The sequence below is a fragment of the Nomascus leucogenys genome, chromosome 4 (assembly GCF_006542625.1).
Source record: "Nomascus leucogenys isolate Asia chromosome 4, Asia_NLE_v1, whole genome shotgun sequence".
NCBI lineage: Eukaryota > Metazoa > Chordata > Mammalia > Primates > Hylobatidae > Nomascus > Nomascus leucogenys.
In genome coordinates, this window is record NC_044384.1 from 94,927,882 (window position 1) to 94,952,755 (window position 24,874).

Sequence of the window (24,874 nt, forward strand, 5' to 3'; positions counted from 1 at the left end):
ATTATAGGTAACAGTGCTTTCAACATCCTGATCATGTGTATGTCTGAATTTCTTTCTTTCCTTTGATTATACTCCTAGAAGTGGAATTCTGGTCAAAGGGTGTGACTACTAAAGGCCATTGATACAGCAAGGCATCTGTTCTTGATGTGTGTCAGTTTTGGATAGAATTGCTTCTCTGTTTTCACATCTAAATCTAGACTTCTTACATTTCTCCTTCTCTTTTGCCACAGTTTTTTTCTTTGCTGTGATATCCTGCAAGATAGCTCTTCCCAGGGGCCCCTTGGGTTTTCCATGCAAGCCATGGTGATGTCTTACTTATCTTTGTATCCACAGTGCCTAATACTACACATTACTTAGGATGTGCTCAAAAATTAGTACTTGCTACTATTATCACTGTTATGACTAGAAAAGGCAGCCATTGCTTTTCCTAAGCTCTCTCCAGGGCCTGGCAGTGGCTGCCAGCCTAGTGATGGGGCCCTGCCCATCTCCTTCAGCGGGGCTACTTCATAATAGAATATGTGTCCCCTCCCCCAGTTGTAGCCCCTCCAGGAAGTATTGCTATGGCAAAGAAGGGTTTCTAGCAACCACAGCCTCTCATTGCTCCATCCTCTGGCCCTTAAATCAGGGAGTTATTTTATTCAACCCAGATGCAGCATGAACATATGATAAATTAGTGGTCTCCATTAATGTTCTTTGGATCTACTGTGTTATTTATTCTGCCTAGACTTTTTTTTTTTTTTTTTTTGAGACGGAGTCTCGCTCTGTCACCTAGGCTGGAGTGCAGTGGCACGATCTCGGCTCACTGCAAGCTCCACCTCCCGGGTTCATGCCATTCTCCTGCCTCAGCCTCTCCGAGTAGCTGGGACTACAGGCGCCTGCCACCACGCCCGGCTAATTTTTTGTATTTTTAGTAGAGACGGGGTTTCACCATGGTCTCGATCTCCTGACCTCGTGATCCGCCCGCCTCGGCCTCCCAAAGTGCTGGGATTACAAGCGTGAGCCACCGCGCCCGGCTATTCTGCCTAGACTTAATGGGGAGATAGTCAATACAGAAAGGTAGGTAGTCCTGCTGTAGAGAATTGTAAAAGTTCTCCTTGGTAAAAGTTGTCTAAGGTATATTAGCAAGTGGGGGAAGAAAATTGGGGGAAAGTTCAAAACCACTGTCCCAATTAATAATATACACCCATATTAGTATATGGATAGGATAAAAAACCAGGAACATCAAATTCTTTTTTTTTTCTGTTGTCTCTCGGGAATACAGTTATAAGATACTTTTGCAGTTCTTTTGTTTATTTTGTGTTCTCCTCCTTTTTTCCCCAGTATGTAAGAATTACAGATGAATAGAAAATAAATGAGATGGACCGGGCGCGGTGGCTCACGCCTGTAATCCCAGCACTTTGGGAAGCCGAGGTGGGCGGATCACAAGGTCAGGAGATCGAGACCATCCTGGCTAACACGGTGAAACCCCGTCTCTACTAAAAAATATTTTAAAAAAATTAGCCGGGCGTGATGGCGGGTGCCTGTAGTCCCAGCTACTCAGGAGGCTGAAGCAGGAGAATGGCGTGAACCCAGGAGGCGGAGCTTGCAGTGAGCCAAGATCCTGCACTCCAGCCTGGGCGACAGAGCGAGAGAGCGAGACTCTGTCTCAAAAAAAAAAAAAAAAAAAAAAAAGAAAAGAAATGAGATGGAACTACTGATTTTTTTCATTATATATTTCTGTTATACTTGAATTTTTTAATATGTATTACCTTTGCAACCAGATAAAAATGAATAAGGTTAGAAAATCTTCTATGATAAAATACACTACAGAGAGTTTAGCAGTGGCCTGAGGGGTTGTCAAGGAAGGCTGCCTAGCAAGGGTGGAGGGATTTGGGTTGGGCCTGGAATGGCTCACAGATGATAAGGATGAAAGGGAGAAAGCATTTCAGGCTTAAGAAGGGAATATGGGATGGCTGATGCCATCTAGATATAAGAAATAATAAGTAAGAAATTACCCAAGCATATGTGCTGACTTCCATGTCTGGCAACCATGATTTCCTTCTCCAAGGACCTCAAACTTTGTCCCTTGGTCCAAGGTCATAAATTTTCTGTAACTCACTTATTTGGCTGACATGGAGATGAGCTTGGGGGTGGATGGCACATGTGTGTTAGGGAAAGCAACCAGAAACCAGACTGTCTTTTAATGGGTATCCAAGGGAGAGGATACAGTCATGGGTTCTTAGTTTCTCTTTCTGGTTGGGCCAGTAAAGCCCCTTCCTTATCCCTCTTTTCCGCTTATCACTAGAAACAGAAACTAAAAACCATGGTTTCAGGCTGCTAAAAGCCTAAAATAAAAAGAACAACAACAAAATAAGGCGAGTTGGACAAGCTTGGAGAGTATAGCTGACAAGTTATCTGTAGTCCATCTCAAGAGGAACTCCTGATTCTAAGCTGTTCTTTACTATTCCTGGAGTAGTAGAATATTACTGTTCTTTACTGTTCCTGGAAGCCACTGTAAATAGTTGATATTGGGCTGGGTGCGGTGGCTCACGCCTGTAATCCCAGCACTTTGGGAGGCCGAGACAGGCGGATTGCCTGAGCTCAGGAGTTTAAGACCAGCCTGGGCAAGATGGTGAAACCCTGTCTCTACTAAAATACAAAAAAATCAGCTAGGCTTGGTAGCAGGCGCCTGTAATCCCAGCTACTCAGGAGGCTGAGGCACGAGAATTGCTCGAACCCGGGAGGCAGAGGCTGCAGTGAGCTGAGATCATGCCACTTCATTCCAGCCTGGGCAACAAAGCGAAACTGTCTCAAAAAAAAAAAAAAATTGTTGACTGTTGTAATTTAAAGCTTGTCATTTTTTATTTAGTAATAACATTCATTAGTGTAGTATCTATGATGGACCAGGTTCTGCACAAAGTACCTTACCTTATGTTCATGGCCTCACATCATCTTCTCCAAAACTCTGCAAGATAGGATTCATCACCACTTATAGGGAGAGATCTGAAGGTTTAAAATTGTACCCAAGGTCACACAGCTGGTAAGTGCCAGAGCTGGGATTCCGTAGGGTGTTCAGAGTGCCTCTCCTGCCATAGGCTTATCACAAAAAGTCAAAGTTTGGTCATCATAAAGCCTGAAGTTTGCCAGAATTTAAAAATAGTCACCAGACTTTTGAGTTGGAGCATGCCACCTCACTGCTGTTCACCTTCTGTGGCAGGGAGAGTCATCATTTCCATTTCAGCTTGTGGAATATTTTGTCATTAACATTCTCATGCAAAAGCCATTTTATGGGAGCCCAGTGAAAATGTTGGGCCACTGCCCCAAGCCTCTGGAAGCCTTCCTAATTTTGTACTTGCACTATGTAAATTGTATAATATTTTCTCCACACCTAAGCCAAATATTTTCTTCAGCTTTTCATTCATTCTACTCAGAATATCTCCAAGCTACAGAAGGGTTTCTTGTTGTACTGAGTCTTTGAGGTTTGACATTCATTGATTATGAATTAATTGGGTGCCCTTTTACCTTGGTTTTAATGTGCATCAATCTGAATCAGATTCTAAATATGTGGTTTTATGTTTATTGCACCATTTCTAACTCAGTGTTCATTGTCTTTCGCGTTCATCAACTGACTGTGTTTCTTCTTAGTTAATATTTCTTCATTAAAGAAAGTCTAGAAAATAAATGTAGAGAATTAAAAGATGAAAATAAAAATCAGCCAGGTGCAATGGCTGACACCTGTAATTCCATAACTTTGCGAGGCTGAAACAAGAGGATTGCTTGAGGCCAGGAGTTCAAGACTAGCCCGGGCAATATAGTAAGGCCCTGTCTCTAAAATAATAATAATAATAATAATAATAAAAATCAAAAAATTAAAAATAAAATTTTAAAAAGAAAACAAAAATTATCCATAGTCCCACCATCCAGGGGTGTAACCCCTGTTAACATTTTGTTGTATTTCAAATTGGGATCTTTCTTCTCTCACTTAACTCTGCATGTGAGGCTCTCTCCTTATCATTAAGCTTTTCTCAAAAAGAATGTTTCTTAACAACCGTTTAAGGTTCTCTTTTATTGTTGCAGAGTAATTTGTTTAATCCCTATTGTAGAACATTTTAGGCTGTTTCCAGATCTTTTATAAACAACAGTGTCCTGCTGAGGGCTTTTCTTTCCCTAGGAGTTATCCTAATGGAAGTCCCTCTAGGAGCCATTTGGTCCAGGTAGTTCAGAAAGATGTGTCGGCTGTTTGCTAATGAATGAAAGCACGTATAAACAAGCACTAATAGTGGCAGTGCGGTCTGTGGTATGACAATGATAGGTAACTACCATCCCTGCTGACCGAGTGCCAGGGACTTGGCCAAGCCTCTTGTGTACTTTATCTTATCCAATCCTCACTACAACTTTGTGAGGTACTTATTACTATGCACCTTTTAGAGATGAGGAAACTGAGACCCAGAGAGATGAAAGGTCTCTCAGCCATTGAATTAACTTGAAGCCATGACTGTTTTACTCCAAAGCCTATGTTCTTCACCCAAATCCATGTTTTGGAGTCAAACCATTGCACTCAGTTCCTATTCCAACACTTAACTTGTGCCAGTCACTTACCACTCTGCTACTCAAATTTCTCGTCTGTTAAAAGGAGAAAAATACAAGGACGTGCCCAATGCCTCTCCTAGGGTTAGCATGAGGGTCAAATGTGACAGAGATCACACAGCTGGGAAGTGTTACTTCTCACTTAACATTAATTTCTGTAATGGAGCCTCATAGGAGACTCCTCCAGGATGCTGTTGGTTAACATTTTCCTGTCCTGGCCATTATTGCTGTGCATTTTGGTTTAACCCACCGCAGTGGCAACATAGGAAAGTGTTTTCCTCTTACAGTCCCACCCCAACCTCCAATCCTTGAGAATAAACCGTCTGCTACAAAATAGCAATATGGTTAGGATGGTAAGTGTGGAGAATTTCCTTGGCTTGAATACTTTATTGGAGCATGTTATCCGTGGCTGTGGAAAACGGTTTTTGGAAAGGGCAAGGGAGGACTCCTCTGAACAGGCAGCATTAACAAATCAGATCTGTCCCATCATGTCTACCTGCTGGGTTTACATTTCCTCTGACACATGTAAAGCACACATGCCACCCCCCTTCCCCAACCCCCGACAGTCTGTTTTGCATCTGCAGCATCTTTTCCACATATCCAGCTTGGGCATAAACATGAGCACCATTGTCTCTGTTTTATGGTCATTGTTGTTTTAGCTGCCAGCAGTTATGAGATTTCAGTTTTGGACTCATTTGCTAGGCCAGATTCCCTCATGGAAACTCTTGCTTGTCCTGGAATATTTTTCACTCCGGTCCCAGCATCCCCACACCCAGGGAGATCTATGTATGTGCTTCTGTTTTTATGTGGTCCTGCCCAAGGCCAGGTCCCTCACTTTGAGGTGGGCCTTTCCTACTTACCGTGGACTGGCGTTTCTCACCCCAGGAACATTTGGCAATGTCTGGAGATGTTTTGGTTGTCATAAGTGGGCTGGCTATGCTGCTGGCATCTGGTGGTTAGAGGCCAAAGATGATGCTAAATATCCTACAATGCACAGGAGAGCCTCCCACAATAAAGAATCTCTAGTCCAAAATGTTGTGATGGCCAGGTTGAGAAACTTTCTACAGGCCAAGAAGTAAACTACAGTTCATTTATTTGGGCACATGTACCCCTCTACACTATGAATCTTATCCTAGGGCAATTAGGGTAGGATATTGGTTAAATATTGGGGCAGGGGGCTTGGCCTGAAATAGACCAGACTTGGATTGTCATTCTGACAGTCACCTTACCACCGGGTTTTAAATAATAAAGCACCATTCATTAGCTGTGTGACCTTCAGCAAAGTGTCACCTTCTCTGAGCCTCAAGTTTCCTCATCTGTAAAGGGGACAGAATCCTTACCTCTCAGATAAGCAGGGCTCCAAAGCTCTCCTCACAGTGCCCAGCACATAACAAGCATAACATTTAATCATTAAGGAAAAGTTGTTGAGATCTTACTATATCAGTTGCTGATGAATCCATCAGTGAATTGAGCAGGTAGATATGCCTGCCTTCAAGGAGTTTATCTTCTATTGGAAGGAAATAGACATGAAAGAAACATACAAACTTATAAATACATATGCACATGTTGAATATAGAGAAAAATAGAGAAGGGCAGAGGGTGTGTAGATGGACAGTGGCAGGGATGCTGATAGGGATGTGGCTGTTCTTCGCTCTAAAGAGGCATCCTCTTGGAGTTTTTTTCTTCTAGTAGTAGTTGCCTGTTCCTCCCTCAACTCTAGTTCTCGCATATAGTTTTTCCCAGTGGTACTGATGATGGGTTCGGGGTAGCTCATGGTATGTGGTCAGTGCTGTTATGAACACCCGCCCATCACCCAGGTGCTGTCCCCAGACCAGACCAGCTGCTGCCCCTTTTCCCTGGGGCCAGCCAGCTGCTGACCACTCACTGGTTTGGTATTCTTTTATTATTATTCTTTTTTTATAGAGACAGGGTCTTGCTACGTTGCCCAGGCTGGTATCAAACTCCTGGCCTCACGTAATCCTCCCATCTCAGCCTGCCAAAGTGCTAGACTTACAGGTGTCAGTAACCTCACCTGGACAAATGGTTGGCATTCTTTATTCCTCCCTTGGGATTCTTCTTTCAACATCCAGTCCCTTCTGAGTGGAGTAAGAAAAAATGTTTCTTTTAATCCAGCCTAATTAAAGGTGTAAATTTGAAGTTTGATTGGTCAGAGATCAGCCATTATTCCTAGAACTGAGCAAATGCATTCTCTCTCTCTCCTTAACTAGATTTATATTCCTAGAAGGCAGGAGCTGGATCCCATCTCATTGAAACCTCCCCAAAATGCATGTCTTGCATGTAAACAGTAGATGCATTCCCCATAGTAGAAAGCTCAGGCTCTGTTGGAACCAAACAGATCTGGTTTTGCATCTTAGCCTCCCTCAACCTCAGTTTCCTCCTCAGTAGAATGGGAATAAACCCCCAACCTGCAGGGTGGTTGTGAGAATCAGAGAGAATACATCAGAAGTGCTAAGTGTAGGCAAAGCACATAAAAGACCCTCTGTGATATTCCCCATGGTACCCCGAGCCCAGCGATCACTAGGGAAACGCAAAGCAAGAAATTCGTAGTGATAGAGCTCATCTAGTACAGCTTACTGCTCTCTTTTTTCCCATGCCGCAGCAGAAGACAATCTCCAACTCTCTGGGAAATTTTTAAATAAGTTAATTAAAGTATGCTCAATCTCACCTTCAAAACACAAAACTGAAATGAAAGTATAGTTGTTTAACCTCTCAGATTGATAATAATACCTTGTTGCTAAGAGTGTGAGCAAAGTGTACTATTACGTACCTATCTGAGGAATATAAAGTTGAATAGCCTATTTGGAGGTCAACTCAGTGGTACATCTCAAACATTAAAATGTTCATACTTCTTAGACCAAGGAATTCCACTTAAGGAATTCCTGCCTTTTAGAAGTATCAGCACAAATACACAAAGCATGTTCACTGAGGCACTTTTTATAATAGCCAGACACTGGAAACAATTTTAATGTCCATCAGTTGTGGATTGATTAAATCAATAGGTCTGTCCAGACTATGGGAGGGATACTAATTCTGCAGCCATTAAAAAGAATAAGTGAATTTGAGGTAATGGAAATGTTTTGGAACTAAATAGAGATGGTAGTTGTACAACCTTGTGAATATACTAAATAGCACTGAATTGTTCACTAAAAAAATGGTTAATTGTATGCTGGGCACAGTGGCTCATGCCTGTAATCCCAGCAGTTTGGGAAGCTGAGGCAGGAGGATCTCTTGAGACCAGAAGTTCAAGACCAACCTGGGCAACACAGCAAGACCTCATGTCTACTAAATTAAAAGTAAAAAAATTAGCCAGGCACTTGCTTAGCAGTGGCACTCATCTATAATCTCAGCTACCCAAGAAGCTGAGGTGGGAGCATCACTTGAGCCCAAGAGTTTGAGGTTACAGTGAGCTATGGTTGCACCACTGCACTCCAATATGGGCAACAGAGCAAGACCCATCTCCAAAAAAACAACAACAAAAAAAGTAATTGAGTTATGTAAATTTCACCTCAAGATACTGTCAAGTAGAAAGAGAAAACATTCTCAGCCGGGCGCAGTGGCTCATGCCTGTAATCCCAGCACTTTGGGAGGCCAAGGCAGACGGATCATGAGGTCAGGAGATCGAGACCAACCTGGCTAACATGGTGAAACCCCATCTCTACTAAAGATACAAAAAAATTAGCTGGGCGTGCTGGCGGGCGCCTATAGTCCCAGCTACTCAGGAGGCTGAGGCAGGAGAATGGCATGAACCCAGGAGGCAGAGCTTGCGGTGAGCCAAGATCGTGCCACTGCACTCCAGCCTGGGCAACAGAGTTAGACTCCCTCTCAAAAAAAAAAAAAAAGAAAAAAAAGAGAAAACATTCAGTTTTCTATGAATGTTAACAAATGCATGGAAAAAGTTTGGAAAGAGCTAGAACAAACTTAACAGTTGTTACTTCTAGGAGATAGACTTGGGGAAATGAGGGCATTTGTACTTAATTTTATACACTTTGTAATGTATGAAAATTTAAAGTTAGCATACATTATTTTCAAATTGGTAGGGGGAGTTTAAAGTTAGCCAAGGACTGAAAATATAACAGGGTAGGAGGTTGATTCTCTCAAGTGAAAGTGGAAACTTTCATTTTGAATTTTTTGTGTGTGTTTCCTTTCTTTCTGCTCTTTAATTCTCAACTCAGCTGCCATCAGAACTGCAAACTGGGTTGAGCAAGTTACTTAATGACTCACTGCACTTGTTTTGACCTTTTAATGCTTGTGGCTAATTGATTCCAAGTGCTGGGGATCTGCGTGCATTTAGTTCCTGGTTACTGTTTACAAGGGACTGTTTTTAAGAGATCACAAGGATTTGTAAGATACCATTAGTGAACTGTGTATTTGGTGCAAGTACTTTCTTGACCTGCATAGGGCTGGTCCAGCCATCATGAGCTCATTAGTGAGCCCAGGAGCACCCCCGCTACTTGTGCCAGCCTAAGGGGCTTGTGTTGCTACTTGCAGAGTGAGTGTCCTGCTTCCAGAAGGTTGTGGTAATACCCTGAAGTTCTTTGGAAGTTTCTTTTTACATTTTTCATTTATTCATATATATATATATATATATATATATATATATATATATATATATACACACACACACATACACACACATAGTTTTTAAATTTAGAACTGAAACAAGGTCTTGATATGTTGCCCAGAGTGGTCTCGAACTCCTCAGCTCAAGCGATCTGCCTGCCTTGGCTTCCTGAAGAACTGGGATTACAGGCATGAGCCACCAAGCCCCAACTCATTTTTCTTTTTCTTTTTTTTTTTTTTTTAGAGGGAGTCTTGCTGTGTTGCCCAGGCTGGAGTACAGTGGTGCAATCTCAGCTTACTGCAATCTCCACCTCACAGGTTGAAGCAGTTCTTCTGCCTCAGCCTCCCAAGTAGCTGGGATTACAGGCGCCTACCATCACGTCCAGCTAACTTTTTTTTGTATTTTTAGTAGAGACACGGTTTTCACCATGTTGTTCAGGCTGGTCTTGAACTCCTGACCTCAGGTGATCCGACCGCCTCGGCCTCCCAAAGTGCTGGGATTACGGGCGTGAGCCACCACGCCTGGCCATTTTAGACATTTTGGGAGGCCGAGGCGGGCGGATCACGAGGCCAGGAGATCGAGACTATCCTGGCTAACACAGTGAAACCCCGTCTCTCCTAAAAATACAAAAAATTAGCCAGGCGTGGTGGCAGGTGCCTGTAGTCCCAGCTACTTGGGAGGCTGAGGCAGGAGAGTGGTGTGAACCCGGGAGGTGGAGCTTGCAGTGAGCTGAGGTCATGCCACTGCACTCCAGCCTGGGCGACAGAGCGAGACTCCATCTCAAAAAATAAAAAAAATAAAAAATGTATAAAGGAGGACAGAAATCACCCATAATGTCAACATGTAAAAACAATAGAATTTTGTGATGTTCCCTTTATATCTTTGCTCATGTGCATTTTTTGCATAACTATAAAATGTTCACATATTGATTTTTAATTCTGATTTTATTTTAGGCTACATAGAAGGAGTGTTTACATTTTAAATTATCTCTGAATTGTCTAGATAATATTCCATCCAGCAGGTAATTATAACTTTTTTTTTTTCTGAGACGGAGTCTCACTCCTGTTGCCCAGACTGGAGTGCAGTGGCGCGATCTTGGCTCACTGCAATCTCCTCCTCCCGGGTTTAAGCGATTCTCCTGCCTCAGCCTCCTGAGTAGCTGGGATTACAGGCGCATGTCACCACACCCCGGCTAATTTTTGTACTTTTAGTAGGGATGGGGTTTCACCATGTTGGCCAGGCTGGTGTCAAACTGCTGACCTCAGGTGACCCACCCGCCTTGGCTTCTTCCCAAAGTGCTGGGATTACAGGTGTGAGCCACTGTGCCCAGCCAATTATAACTTATTTAACTAATCAAGTGTGATCATTGCTATATCAGAGGTATGTCTGAATTGCTCTGGGATAGGAAGATGGGAGAATGTTGGTGAAGACTTCTTAGAGGAGGTGCTGTTTGAGTTACATCCTGAGGGCAGTTAAGAGTTAGCCAGCTATGGCCAGACATGGTGGCTCACACCTGTAATCCCAGCACTTTGGGAGGCTGAGGCGGGCGGATCACGAGATCAGGAGATCGAGATCATCCTGGCTAACATGGTGAAACCCCATCTCTACTAAAAATACAAAAAATTAGCCGGGCGTGGTGGCGGGGCGCCTGTAATCCCAGCTACTCAGGAAGCTGAAGCAAGAGAGTGGCATGAACCCAGGAGGCAGAGTTTGCAGTGAGCCGAGATTGCGCCACTGTACTCCAGCCTGGGCGGCAGAGCGAGACTCTGTCTCAAAAAAAAACAGCTATGAAGTGATGGAAATACATTCCAGGAAGAGAAGATTGCTTGAAGGGAGTATGGCTGGATGGCAAAGCATGACATATTTAGGGAATGACAGATAGCCTAGTATGGTTGGAGAAATGGAGGCTCATGGATGAGTGGCAGGATGGGATCCTAAATATGGAGACTGTGGTCAGATTACAAGAGACTTCCTGTGCCAAGCTGAGGAGTTGAAACTTCACGCTGAAGGCCACAGAGAGCCATGGCGGGGAACACTTCCTAAATAAGAATGTGGTTTTGAAGCACAGTAACCTCATTGCTTTGGCAAAGTCTCCAGTAAGTGTGATGAAATCTTCTAGGTTGAAGACTGAAAATGATGCACTCAGCTTTCTTCTGGATCATTTGTATTTGTCATGAAAAGCATTTTGGTAGCATGTTTAAGTCACACAGGTGGACTTTGGATGGTTAGACTGCCTCAGAGTCTACTGGGGCCTCTTTGGGAAATAGGAAAATACCTCAGGGACAAGAATCATGTGCTGCAAAGATGGTATTTAGTTCGTGTATTAGTCAGGACTTTTCAAGTTGACAGAACACCAACTGAGATAATAGAAAGGGAAATGTCTTTCTATACATAACGAAAATGTCTAAGGGTGGTTCTTTCTGGTTTCAGGCACGGTGGGATCCAGAGGCTCAGGCAGTATTGGTAAAGCTTGCTCCCTTCCTGCCCCCACTGGTCACTCCATCGGTCACTCCATCCTTCATTCTGGGTCCCTTTATTCTCTCCTGTAGCAGACAGATGCTTCTGTGTAACTAGGGAGAGTTGCTGCTGGAAGGCCCTGCTTGTGTTCTCTCTTGAACTCACAATCCCAAAGGAATACTCTTTCCTCCTTTCTCCCGTAAATCATGTGACAAATTTCAGGGAATCACATGCCCATCCCTGAACTAGGATGGTGGAATACTCTATTGGTCAGGTCTAGGGGAGCCCACCAAAACTATATGTAATAGGATACCCAAAGTTAGTGGGATTCTATTTATAGGAGGAGAGTAGGAGTACTGGCCAAATGTTTAAATAAATAAAGGCCATCCACTATTGTTATCTCTTGTTCTTTTTTTAAAGAGGGGAGATGTCCACTGGAAAAAAGTAGAGCTCATCACGTATCCAAGAACTGCCTTCATGCGTGAGTTTGGCCTGATATGTGCTTCCACTGGTATCCAGGTCACACAGAACGGATACTCCCAGCACATGTTCCAAAGCAGCCCCCTGTTCAATTTTCCTTAGCACGTAGGCTCAAGACAATGCCCCACTTCCCAAAGGCCTTGTGGCAATGTCCTCTTTTTCTTTCACATATATGATTTATGTTCCGTCAACGACAGGAAACTGCTCAAAGATCCACCCAGTCCTGCCGCTGCCCGCGTGATGGTTTGTTTTTCTCATTGTTTAGCGCTCCATTAGCTTCCGCAGTGAGAGCCGCCCTGACATCCTCGCCCCCCGACCCTGGTCCAGAAATGCCGCCCCCGCGAGCACGAAACGGAGAGATAGCAAGCTGTGGAGTGAGACCTTCGATGTGTGCGTTAATCAGATGCTTACATCCAAGGAAATCAAACGTCAGGAGGTAGGCTCGGGGCCCGTGGAGCTGGCTGTGTGTCTGGAACAAAGGTGCATTGCGGCGTCAGCCGTGCTGGAGTTTGCACCTTAGTCTCCAAATCAAGTCTTCATTGCATTTGCAGAAGGACAAACGGGAGTGTCTGACCTTGGGGAAGGAACTGAGAAACCAGAAACCAGCTGGGAGGGTGTGGCCCCCACTTTAAAAAGAAACTGATGTGAAAATATGAATTTACAAGAAGATGAAACCGTCTATTTAGGATTCTGAAGTTCACAAAAATAATCATTTTAGTTATATTTTGTTAGCAACTTACAGACTATTTTAAAATATTCAGTTTACATAACTTTGATTCAGCTTTGTGGAAAACTTCCTTTCTGTAGAATCCAGTTAATTTCATTCCCTGTAAGTTTTCTGTATCAATTGCCCTAAATGGCTCTGATAATATTACCCTGTATAGAAGAGCTTGTCTAAGTGCTTGTGCCAGGCTGTGCTGAGCACTTCATGTGTGCATCATCTGATGAGATCCTTAGAGTATCCAGCTCAGGGTTGTGCCTCCACCTGCTTTGTCCTCAGTTTACCAAGCAGCCCCAGGTGGAGGGAGCTTTCAAAGCCTGACCGCTTTTTCCGTATATCCTGAAACACAGTAGACCCTGAAATATCGTTACAAACTTGTAGTCCTTTAATGATGTAATGTTTGCTGACAGTTTGACTTCCCAGATGGAAGTGAAAGAGTGTTCTGTGCATCATAGCTCTTTAGCATGATGGCTTAATAGAGCCAAATTAGAAACGGTCCATTTACATACTCTTCCACACAGCTAGCTCCTGTAATTTTATTTGTTGTACCTGTGGGGCTGAGAAGTGGTTTAGAATGAATTAACTTCACCAGATTGTATTTGGAGTGATAAAATGTTGGATTCTTCCTACAATCTCAGCCTCAAGGCAGTGGATAATACAAATAAAACTTTCTGCTGAGATTCGCCTTCTGTCGAGTAGAAGAAAAAGTGGGGATGGCCAAGTTAATAATACTGCCACATCCATTATCTAGAACAGCCTCTGAATCACTTCTTATGATTGCCTCTCACAACAACGGTACCAAATCCATGGTTCACACTGTAATTATTTTACCTAAAATAGTTCCCTCTTGTTCGGCTGCATCAAAGTTCTGTAACATGAAAGATGACTTTTTGGATTAGAAATGTGTAGAAACTTTCTCCCACAAACAGAGAAGCACAATATGCAGTAGTTTTGCAGTATCTTTTCATTGCAGGTTTAAGCATAGATGCATTTGCTTCAGGTTAACGTAACTTAAAATACTTAAATATGTAAATTTGGGGTTCTGAGTGGTGGAGCCAGCACTATTTGAATATGGTCTTGTAAATGAAGGGAGAATTCAGTGAATATGTTTATCTTTCCTTGCAGGCAATCTTTGAGCTTTCCCAAGGAGAAGAAGACTTGATAGAAGACTTGAAATTAGCAAAAAAGGTAAATTTAAATCCAGCAGTCATTTGAGTCAAGTCACATTTTTTTTCTTGAATAATTTCACAACCCTAAAGTGGTGCTTCATGAGAACTGTCTTTATGACCAAGACTTGTCTGCTACCACACACCAAGCAGTGGGGAAAGTGCTTCAAAACAAGAGGGCAGAATAGCTCTCCAGACCTGGCACCTTTAGGGGTTTACCTCTGTATGTCTCTAATGCATGTCAAAGAATACTTCAGCCTAAATCAGGAAGTGTCCATGGAGGCCTCGCTTTATGTATAGTTCATTGTCCTAGAAGTCTCATATGTAGGACTCTTTGCCCATAGGAGAGAATGTGTGCATGTCTGAAACTTGAACTGAGTCTTAGAAATAAAGCCATTTGAATCTCAAAAGTGAATAAAGTGAACTGAGGCAATTGCATACTATTATATAAGTTGGGGTCTTTTATATAGGAATTTGTTTTCTAATCACCATTTTGTGTGGAGAGGAGGTGGACAAGAAACCTTCCTCAAAAACGTTTTCGTTCCAGTGGCACAGACCCCCAACTCCATGGCTTGGAGGCTAAAATCCAGACTCCTTCATCTGATATTCACAGCCTCCTCGAAGAATCACAGGGTTGGAAGGCTACCTCCCTTCCTTTAAGAGTTTTTAGTCTTTCTGCTAAGATGAAATTCCACCTCTAGCATTCCTGAGAGATGGCCACCCAAGCTTTGCTTGGACACAGCCAAGAAACTGAGTTTTAGGCAGAGCTGGAGGAGGAGGAGATCAGAGAGGACAAAGAAGTTATTTCACTCTGAGAGTTATCATGCTGGGCATATGTCTAACTCCCCTTTCCTGCATCAAGATTTGCCAAACTCAAGCACCTTCAGATGTTTCCTGGCCATCCTTTTGTTCATGGTGGCCCTACCTTCCTAGAAACTTTTCTCTTTCGTTTCAACCATTCATATCCACCCATCCTTCAGGAACCAGCTCAAATCTCAGTTTATTCTTACATAACATTTATTGCCTCCTTCTCTGTACCAAGCAGCTCATCTTCAAAACTTCCCTTGGCCACTCCAGCTTTAATTCTCTGACCTTCTAGAGCAGTTTTGATTTGATGGCTTTTTGCTGTCATGTGACATGTCTTGTTTTTAATCTTTAATTTTTAAACATAGGCCGGGTCCGGTGGCTCACACCTATAATCCCAACACTTTGGGAAGCTGGGGCAGGCGGATCACTTGAGGTCAGGAGTTCAAGACCAGCCTGGCCAACATGGTGAAACCCCGTCTCTACTAAAAACAAAAATTAAGCCGGGTGCTATGGCTCACGCCTGTAATCCCAGCACTTTGGGAGGCCGAGGTGGGCAGATCACGAGGTCAAGAGATCGAGACCATCCTGGCCAACATGGTGAAACCCTGTCTCTACTAAAAAGTACAAAAACAAACAAACAAAAAACAAAAAAATTCTTTTTTAAACATAGATTTTTTTTTCCATGAGATCAGAAACTAAAATATAAACTAGAAAATATTTTAGTTTTTCTTATCTTCCCCATTAGCTTTATAAAATTCCTTGAAGGTAGGAGACTTCTAAGTCTTTGTATTCTATTTTAGTGCCCTGGGTATAACTGTGTATTCGTTGTTTAATTTTCTCTAGTAAGAGGTGATAGGATTATCACCTTTGTTCTCTTTGTTCAAATCAGTAGTAAATGATACCAATCACTGTTTCTTTCCTCTTTTTCTTTATTTTAAATATGTACTAATTGAAAAAAGAATCTGCTGGTAGCTAGTTTTGAATAAAGTGGGATTTTTTTTTAAGAGGCAGGATCTTAATTTTGAAAACATTTTAACAGTCAAATCTGTTCTATACCTAGGATTTGTGTTCTTTCCTAGATATATGATATACTAGAATAAAAAAGCTTTTGAAAAATCTGCATTGGTTTATCAACCACAAAGGCTTAAGGCAGTGCTGGTTTCTCCTCTCCTCTAGCCACACCTCTCTGCTGTTTCTGCAGCTTTATGAGAGAAGTTGTTAGAAAGCCAGAAGTTTTGTTATTGGATAGGACCTCTCAGGAGCCATTTACATGAACAATGTACTTCCTCTGATTTTAAACATTTGCTTCCATCTGTTGCCATTTTTGTGCAGGCCTATCATGACCCCATGCTGAAACTCTCCATAATGACAGAACAAGAGTTGAATCAAATTTTTGGAACGCTGGACTCTCTAATTCCTCTACATGAAGGTATAATTTTGTTCCCAGGATGAGTCGTGACTTGTAGCCTTAACTGAGTTGTCTTATAATGAGTGAGTGATTATTAAATGCCTGCAATGTGAATAACCCAGAACCTACTTCCAGCCCTGTCCATATTTGAATGCCTAACAAATAAGCATCTGTTTGTTTTTTGCCAGAGCTCCTTAGTCAGCTTCGAGATGTTCGGAAGCCTGATGGCTCAACTGAACATGTTGGTCCCATCCTCGTGGGCTGGGTAAGAAAGTTCTCTGGTCTTTATTGAAGATAAATTTCAATAATGTAGATGGGAGTTTCATTTTAGCTAGACTTTTTTTATTTTTATTACAAATATTGGTTTCACATCAGAAAAAAAAATCCTAGTAAAATTGTAATTAAATTTAAGCTTTGTATCTTTAAAGCATGAAAATAGTTTTTTTCTTATTACAAATTTATTGCATTTAAAAGTAACAGGGCCTTTTGCAACAAAATAAGTAAAGGTACACATGAAACTATTACTAGTTTCATATCAAAATAAAACTAGTTAATATTCTATCAGGCCAATCGCTAATATAATATGGTCCAATAAAAATTTATTGACATATATCCACTACCAAGAAAAAAAAAAACTTTTCATGCTATAAAAAAAAAAAAATCTCATGGTCAAAATGCAGTTTTATAAACAAGATCGTAAGTAAAGGTTGCTAATGTTTAGCATATTAAAAAAAACTTTTCAGGCCATAAAAAATAATCTCATGGTCAAAATGTAGTTTTATAAGCAAGATAATAAGTAAAGGTTGCTAATGTTTAGCATATATACCATGCTAAGTAATTTATAGGAGAGCTGGGTATATGGTGACCTTCATCCTAACATAATCCATTCCTTTTCCTAATTAAATAAAAAGAAATAAGCTGTGATCTTAGATTAGGAGTCATAAATTTAAGATCCTGGGGCTGGATTTGTGTTTTATTGTGTACATAAAGTTGTTGTTTGTTTGTTTCACTTACGCTAGACAAGGCGTGTGCTCTATTTTGCCTCAGTCCCCACCACTCCCTATTCTATACATTTATGTTTCCTTCTGTGAGTACTTGAATGGTCCACCCCAGTTCTAGGTTTTTCATTTGTTATAAAGCAGATAATGAGAGGAGATTACTTTGCTGACTTATTCCAGGCAAGATTAGGTCTCTCATCACTCTGTTGCACACAGTATTCCAGAAAAATAGGCAGGAAGTACCACAACAGCTAATATTAGAGATTATTTTCACTGTTTGGAGAGTGTTATGAAGGTTATAAATCCTACTGTTGCTATGTGAGTTCTCTTTATTCCATTACATCTGCATTTTAATCTTCCTTAAACCTTTCAGTTAACATGCCTTGATAACACATAGATATGCAGAAAGTTTTAACATTGATCTTTTAACTTATGTTTCTCAATGACTGCCTTGATCAAGATACTTGATGAGAGTTTCCTGACTTAGATAGCTTTAGTTCAGGAGTCAATTTTAGCACCAAGGCTGAAATATCCCAAGGGTATCCGAAAGGCAAGTAATGTTCTAAGATGAATAATTTAGAAAATATGCCTTAATATTTCAGGAGAGACTATTCATCTTATATTTTTGACTTTCATTTTATTATGAACCATCGTAGATGTTTTAACTTCTTTAGCCCACAAAGAAATTTCTCCAAAGAGAGCCAGCCAACTGGAGACAGACAGAGACAGAGAAGGTATAATGAGTAGAGAGTCTGCCTCAATAACTCTTAAACTTCCTGAGTCTGTGGACTGCTTTGATATGGGGGTAAACGGAGCAGTTATGCCACACTCCAGAATTTATAGGATAACTCCTCTGCTTTTGATGAGACAGCAGTACAGGATTACATGGTTTCCTTAAGCATCATATGAAAATTGTCAATTTATGCCAGAAGCAAAATTGTAGGAATTTGCCTTGTTAGTAACTTTTTGCTGAAATAAACATTTGTCACGTTTATTAGAAAATTGATTTGATCTGAGAGCAGCTTTGTAGTCCTTTTCTGTACATACCCAAAGGAAGTGTGACCATGCTGGCCCATTGCTATCTGGATGCTTCAGGCATCAAATGAGGGCTTGGATCTTGAAGAGCAGCCTAAAATTAAACAACTGGCCCGTTGTTTCCAGACTTTGTGAGAAATGGCCCTTATTTATCAGGCCCGACGAGCTGTTAAATGTTTTTCCTCTTTTAACTGCAGATGTGTGCGTTTGAGTGGGAACAGTAAATCTAGGGGTACATATGTTTGAGTTACTGTATTTTTAACAGAACAAAATAAACATCTTATTGGACTTTGGATGAGAAAAGTCAGAGCCCATTCGACCCATGAAAAATTGATTTATTTTCCCTGCAAAGGAAAAAAGTGGGGGGGGGGGGGCCCTTTTAAACAAGTGAGCCTTCCAAGTGGGACAGCCCTGGCCAGTCCTTTTGACCTTAGAATGAATCAATTACTTTTACTTTGAAGACCTTAAACAGAGTGGTTGCTTTTTTTCAGGGAACTACCCCAGTTACTGAGAATCAGTGTCCCGGCTCCCTAATGGGGTCAGCCTGTTTGTGTAAGCCTTCCCTAGCATAAAGAAACAACTTCCCAAGTGACTTATCTCCATGCCAACGTTTTTTCGATGATAAAATACTTTATAAGCTCTCCAAGGCAGAAAGTTCTCGTGTTAATTTGATGTCTCACTAAATTTTAATTCCTAAGAAAGAGCCAGGGTACATGGAAGCAAAAAAAAAAAAAAATAGATTTGTTCACAATATTAGAGGGATAAAAGAACTTCTTTAAAAAGTGAGTTTCCCTTATAAATTCTTGATAGTCTATTTAATAAAGAGATGGTGAATAGTTCAGAACTCTGAGGGTAAAGGGGAAGCAAGAACAAGCTTCAGACTCTAGTTTTGTCTCCAGATGAGCAAGTAGCTTTGGTTCTCTAAATGACAGTTTCTTCAATAAAAATGTTCTAGGGCCCAAGCACGGTGGCTCACATCTGTAATCCCAGCACTTTGGGAGCCTGAGGCGAGAGGATCGCTTGAGCCCAGGAGTTGGAGACCAGCCTGGGCAACATGGAGAAACCCTGTCTCTACAAAAAAAATACTAGCTGGCATGGTGGTGCATGCCTGTAGCCCTAGCTATTTGAGAGGCTGAGGAGGGAGAATTGTTTGAGCCTGGGAAGAAGAGGCTGCAGTGAGCCATGATCATGCCACTGCTCTCCACCTGAGCAACAAAGTGAGACCCTGTCTCAAAAACAAAGAACTTCTTGGGACAAGTAATAATAGCTAGTACTTACTGATTCTTAATCAGAAGCCAGGCTCCATGCTACACGTTTTGTATGCTTTACCTCATTAAGGGAGAGGGGGACATTAGTATATATATTTTGTAGGTGGAGACACTGAGGCTTGGAAGAGGCACTGACAGCTATGTGAGTTAGGCTTTGAACCTGATTCTCCCTATTTCTGAGTCTGTCCTTTTTTCTGAGACAGAGTCTCGCTCTCTCGCCAAGGCTGGAGTGCAGTGACGCAATCTCAGCTCATTGCAACCTTCGGCTCCTGGGTTCAAGTGATTCTTGTGACTCACTCTCCCAAGAAGCTGGGATTGCAGGCGTGCACCACTATGCCCGGCTAATTTTTATATATTTTAGTAAAGACGGGATTTTACCACGTTGCCCAGGCTGGTCTCAAACTCCTGACCTCAAGTGATCCACCTGCCTCAGCCTCCCAAAGTAATATGATTACAGGTGTGAGCCACCGCACCTGGCCTAGTCTCTTTAACTGCATTTTCACCTCTCATTCTGAATAAGGGAATATCTGTATTTGAGAACCAGATCTTGTACATTCTTCACCCTATGTAGTTAAAGATCACTTGGGGCCTTTCCTAGCCGGTGACTGAACCAGATAGCCTTTCAGGTCATGCCCAGGAAATGAGCACCCTGTCAGGTGAGAGCACAGGACCAGAGCCCCATTTGGTTGCCATGGTAGCAGGGCAGCAGGATCACAGGGAGCAGTGGCCCATTGGACAGTGAGCAGCAGTGTGGTCAAGGTTCCTTGCTAGTTTACATCTGATGGTTACTGCTGATTTGTTTCTTCCTAATGAAAACATTGGGCATTTCCAGATCTTTTTAAAAGGTGAGGAAGTGGAAATTAAATGAAGAGGGCCTGAGGCCCTTTTTAATTAACTCTGAAAGTCTAAATTACAAGCCACAGTATCACATTTGGATTCTCTCTCTCTCTGTGTGTGTGTGTGTGTGCGTGTGTGCATGTATAAGTACCAATTATCATTACTTTCAAATAATAATAGCTAGTACTTACACAAATATAAGGTTGAGGGAAAAAATTTCTGCAACTCTTTAACACAAGTAGAGATTTTTAATAACATGTAAGGAAGGTAGACATTTCTAAGGGATGTTAAGCTCAACAGTAAGCTTGTGAAATATTACTTTCCTGGTATCCTTTTTTTGGTTTCAGTCACTGAGGAAATAATTTCAATAAGAGGTGTAAAAGCAGCAGCAGAGTATTTAAAGTTTCAGATGCTGCCATACTTTATTTATTTTTATGTATTTATTTACTTTTTTTGAGGCAGAGTCTCACTCTGTTGCCAAAGCTGGAGAGCAGTGGCACGATCTTGGCTCACTGCAACCACTGCCTCCCAGGTTCAAGCGATTCTCCTGCCTCAGCCTCCTGAGTAGCTGGGATTACAGGTGTGTGCCACCATGCCTGGCTAATTTTTGTATTTTTTTTTTTTTTTTTTGAGACGGAGTCTCGCTCTGTCGCCCAGGCTGGAGTGCAGTGGCGCAATCTCGGCTCACTGCAAGCTCCGCCTCCCGGGTTCACGCCATTCTCCTGCCTCAGCCTCTCCTAGTAGCTGGGACTACAGGCACCCGCCACCACGCCCGGCTAATTTTTTTTTTGTATTTTTAGTAGAGACGGGGTTTCACCGTGGTCTCGATCTCCTGACCTCGTGATCCGCCCGCCTCGGCCTCCCAAAGTGCTGGGATTACAAGCGTGAGCCACCGCGCCCGGCCTAATTTTTGTATTTTTAGTAGAGACGGGGTTTCACCATGCTGGCCAGGCTGGTCTCAAACTCCTGACCTCATGATCTGCCCGCCCCAGCCTCCCAATGTGCTGGGATTACAGGCATGAGCCACTGCACCTGGCCACCATACTTTATTTTTAAGCAAGGTTCCCAAACCATCAAATATTACCTAACCTTGTAATCCATTAAACATGCATTTATTTGTTCATTCAGAACACAGAGTGTCTGCCATATAGTAGGCCCAATGCAAAGTAGTGACGATACAGAAATGAAAGACACTCTTTTGCCAGTGTCTTGCACTGAATCTCTCTGAAGAGCAGGTGTTACAGGGACTAGGGCTTCCTAGTACAGGAGAGAGAAACAAAAGCAGTTAGGCCGTTGGCTGCATTTGATTGCTTCTGGTAACTTTCTGGAGGCTGGTAGCTCTTAGATTAGAATACCAAGGCAGAAAAAGTGGATGAGAAGCTTTTTCCGTTGAATCTCTGACATGGTGTTTGTACAGTGTGACTGATGGGATGTGTCAGAGAAATTAGCATTTTGCTGGAATGAAGGCAGTGAAGGTTAAATGTTCCAAAGTCTTTAAGCTTAAATTGTTCATTACATAGTATTGTGACGTTAACTGTTAGTGATAGCCAAAACTTGTTTCTGGCCTGTCAGAACTAGTTTAAAATATTTTTGTGAATGCTTTCTGCATCTGATTTTTTAGTAATCATACTTCTGCTTTAACTTCTTGAGGCTGTTTATAATTGGGCACCTTGGAATCGGGTAATCTAAACTAACGTTGACTAATATAGGTATTCGAGCCATGCAAAGGGCTGGGCTGTGGAGTGTGACCCTTTGCCTCCTTTTTGTGCCACTAAGTCTTCTAAATGAGTTTCTTATTAATAATTTTAAAGGAAATCCTATGGTTTTTTTTTAAATAAAATAGGAGACTTTTACCTGACTGGATATCTTTGGAAGGTTAGGAAAATTCTGAACTGTATGTGTATGCAGTAATTTCACTTCTTTTGTTTCTAGTTTAGTATATTAATCTGTTTTTGCACTGCTATGAAGAAATACCTGAAACTGGGTAATTTATAAAGAAAAGAGGTTTAACTGGATGATGGTTCTGCAAGCTGTAGAGGAAGCTGTACAGGAAGCATGGCTTGCAAAGGCCTCGGGAAACTATCAGTCATGTCAGAAGCAAAAGCAGGCACATCTTACATGGCCAGAACAGGAGGAGGAGAGCAGGGGGGAGGTGCTACACACTTTTAAATAACCATATGTCCTGAGAATTCACTGTCACAAGAACAGCAAGAGGAAATCCGCCCCCATGATCCATTCACCTCCCAGCAGTTCCCTCCTCCAATTCGACATGAGATTTGGGTGGGGACACAGATCCAAACCATATCACTTAGATTGGCAGAAAATGCAAACAAACTATGATAAGAGTCTTAAGAAAGTAAACATGCAATTAAGAAAATTATTTTGTGAAGGCCAGGTGTGGTGGCTCATGCCTGTGGGAGGCTGAGGCAGGCAGATCACGAGGTCAGGAGATCGAGACCATGCTGGCTAACACGATGAAACCCCATCTCTACAAAAAATACAAAAAATTATCTGGGCATGGTGGTGGGTACCTGTAGTCCCAGCTACTCGGGAGGGTGAGGCAGGAGAATGGCGTGAAGCCAGGAGGTGGAGCTTGCAGTGAGCTGAGATAGTGCCATTGCACTCCAGTCTGGGTGACAGAGTGAGACTGTGTCTCAAAAAAAAAAAAAAAAATTACTTTGTGAAAGCAAGCCAGAGCCTAAGAAAACTGTTCACTGCCTGCCATGTTGAAGATTCCACTAGTTTCCTCCAGCCATGCAGATAAAGGAATGTCAGCCAGACTCAGAGACCAGTTAGGTGTTTGTTCAGTCCCAATAAATGACACCACCTGTAGCCTCAGAGCTCAATTATTTTGACATTCCAACCTTCTCTTTCTGTTTCCTTCTTAGCTCCCTTGCCTCAGCTCCTATGACAGCTACTGCAGCAATCAAGTAGCTGCCAAAGCTCTGCTGGACCACAAAAAGCAAGATCACCGAGTCCAGGATTTCCTACAGCGATGTTTAGAATCCCCCTTTAGCCGCAAACTAGATCTCTGGAATTTCCTCGATATTCCAAGAAGCCGCCTGGTAAAATACCCTCTGCTTCTCCGAGAAATCTTGAGGCACACACCAAATGATAATCCAGATCAGCAGCACTTGGAAGAAGCTGTAAGTTTGTCTGTTTCCTTCACTCTCTTCTTGTTATTTCCACCATAATGGCTGGTGGATTGGGTCAGTGGGTGAATGGAAGAGTCCCTGGGTACTTAGTACTCAGGAATCTTGGGTTCCAGGCCTGGCACTGCCATCATCCATGTTTTGATTTTGCAAGTCACTTCTCCTCTTTCTGCCTCAGTTTCCTAAACTGTAAAATGCAAGGTTTACATAAAACACACTGTAAGGTCCCTTAGACAGTAAAATTCTTAATTTTATACAGGTGAGTCTAATCTGGTGTTACAGTTGCTGACTGTGAGGGACAAGATCTTTGTGTAGATTTTAAATTTTGTTTAGTTAGAAACTAATAAGTTGCCTTTTAGCCTAGCCCCAAAGCTAATTTGTGAAGTGGACATCCATTTAAGATCTAGCTCCATTTAGCCCCCGATTACAGTGGGTTGCCTTGTCAAACCTCCTGCTCACTAGTGGGATCCTCACTCAGCAAATGTTTGTTGAGTGTGGGCCGGGCACGATGGCTCATGCCTGTAATCCCAGCACTTTGGGAGGCCGGGGCGGGCAGATCACTTGAGGCCAGGAGTTCAAGACCAGCCTGGCCAAAAAAGCAAAACCCTGTCTCTACTAAAAATACAAAAAAAAATTAGCTGGGCGAGGTGGCATACGCCTATAATCCCAGCTACTCAGGAGGATGAGGCACAAGAATTGCTTGAGCCTGGGAGGTGGAGGTTGCAGTGAGCTGAGATCACGTCACTGTAACTCCAGCCTGGGCAACAGAGTGAGACTTCTCTCTCAAAAAAAAAAAAAAAAGAAAAGTTTATTGAGTGTGGGCTGGGTAATCTGGGAAATATATATTTTTTTCCCTAGCAGCAATAGAAGATGAGGAAAAATGGGGTGCATATCATGAGAATATTGTAAACTGTGAGCATTCCACCCACAGAGCACCGTTCTGGTTGAGGTACTCTGCATGGTAGACATGGCAGATGGCAGGCCACGGGGAGCAGGTGGCCTGAGCAAAGGTATAAAGAAATGACAGGGCCGGGCGTGGTGGCTCATGCTTGTAATCCCAGCACTTTGGGAGGCCGAGGCAGGCGGATCACGAGGTCAGGAGATCGAGACCACGGTGAAACCCGGTCTCTACTAAAAATGCAAAAAATTACCTGGGCGTGGTGGCGGGCGCCTGTAGTCCCAGCTACTCAGAGAGGCTGAGGCAGGAGAATGGCGTGAACCCGGGAGGCGGAGCTTGTAGTGAGCCCAGATCGTGCCACTACACTCCAGCCTGGGCGACAGAGCGAGACTCCGTCTCAAAAAAAAAGAAATGACAGGACAGGTCGTGCCTGGGGAATATCATGGATCAGTTGGCCTGGGGTTAGGGGTCCTCTGAGAAAGCAGCAGGAGAGAAGACA

General features: G+C 42.5%; 1 protein-coding gene across 3 annotated transcripts in view; it reads left to right on the plus strand.

Moving 5' to 3' along the window:
* The window catches only part of ARHGEF3 (Rho guanine nucleotide exchange factor 3), a 78,527-nt gene that overhangs the window by 36,657 nt on the left and 16,996 nt on the right, over nt 1–24,874 (plus strand). For all 3 annotated transcript variants that reach the window (XM_003257214.3, XM_003257215.4, XM_012499201.2), the window contains exons 3-7: nt 12,351–12,521; nt 13,932–13,994; nt 16,112–16,208; nt 16,376–16,452; nt 23,214–23,471. In XM_003257214.3, the coding sequence (XP_003257262.2) occupies nt 12,351–12,521; nt 13,932–13,994; nt 16,112–16,208; nt 16,376–16,452; nt 23,214–23,471 (666 nt within the window). The remainder of the gene's footprint in view (nt 1–12,350; nt 12,522–13,931; nt 13,995–16,111; nt 16,209–16,375; nt 16,453–23,213; nt 23,472–24,874) is intronic.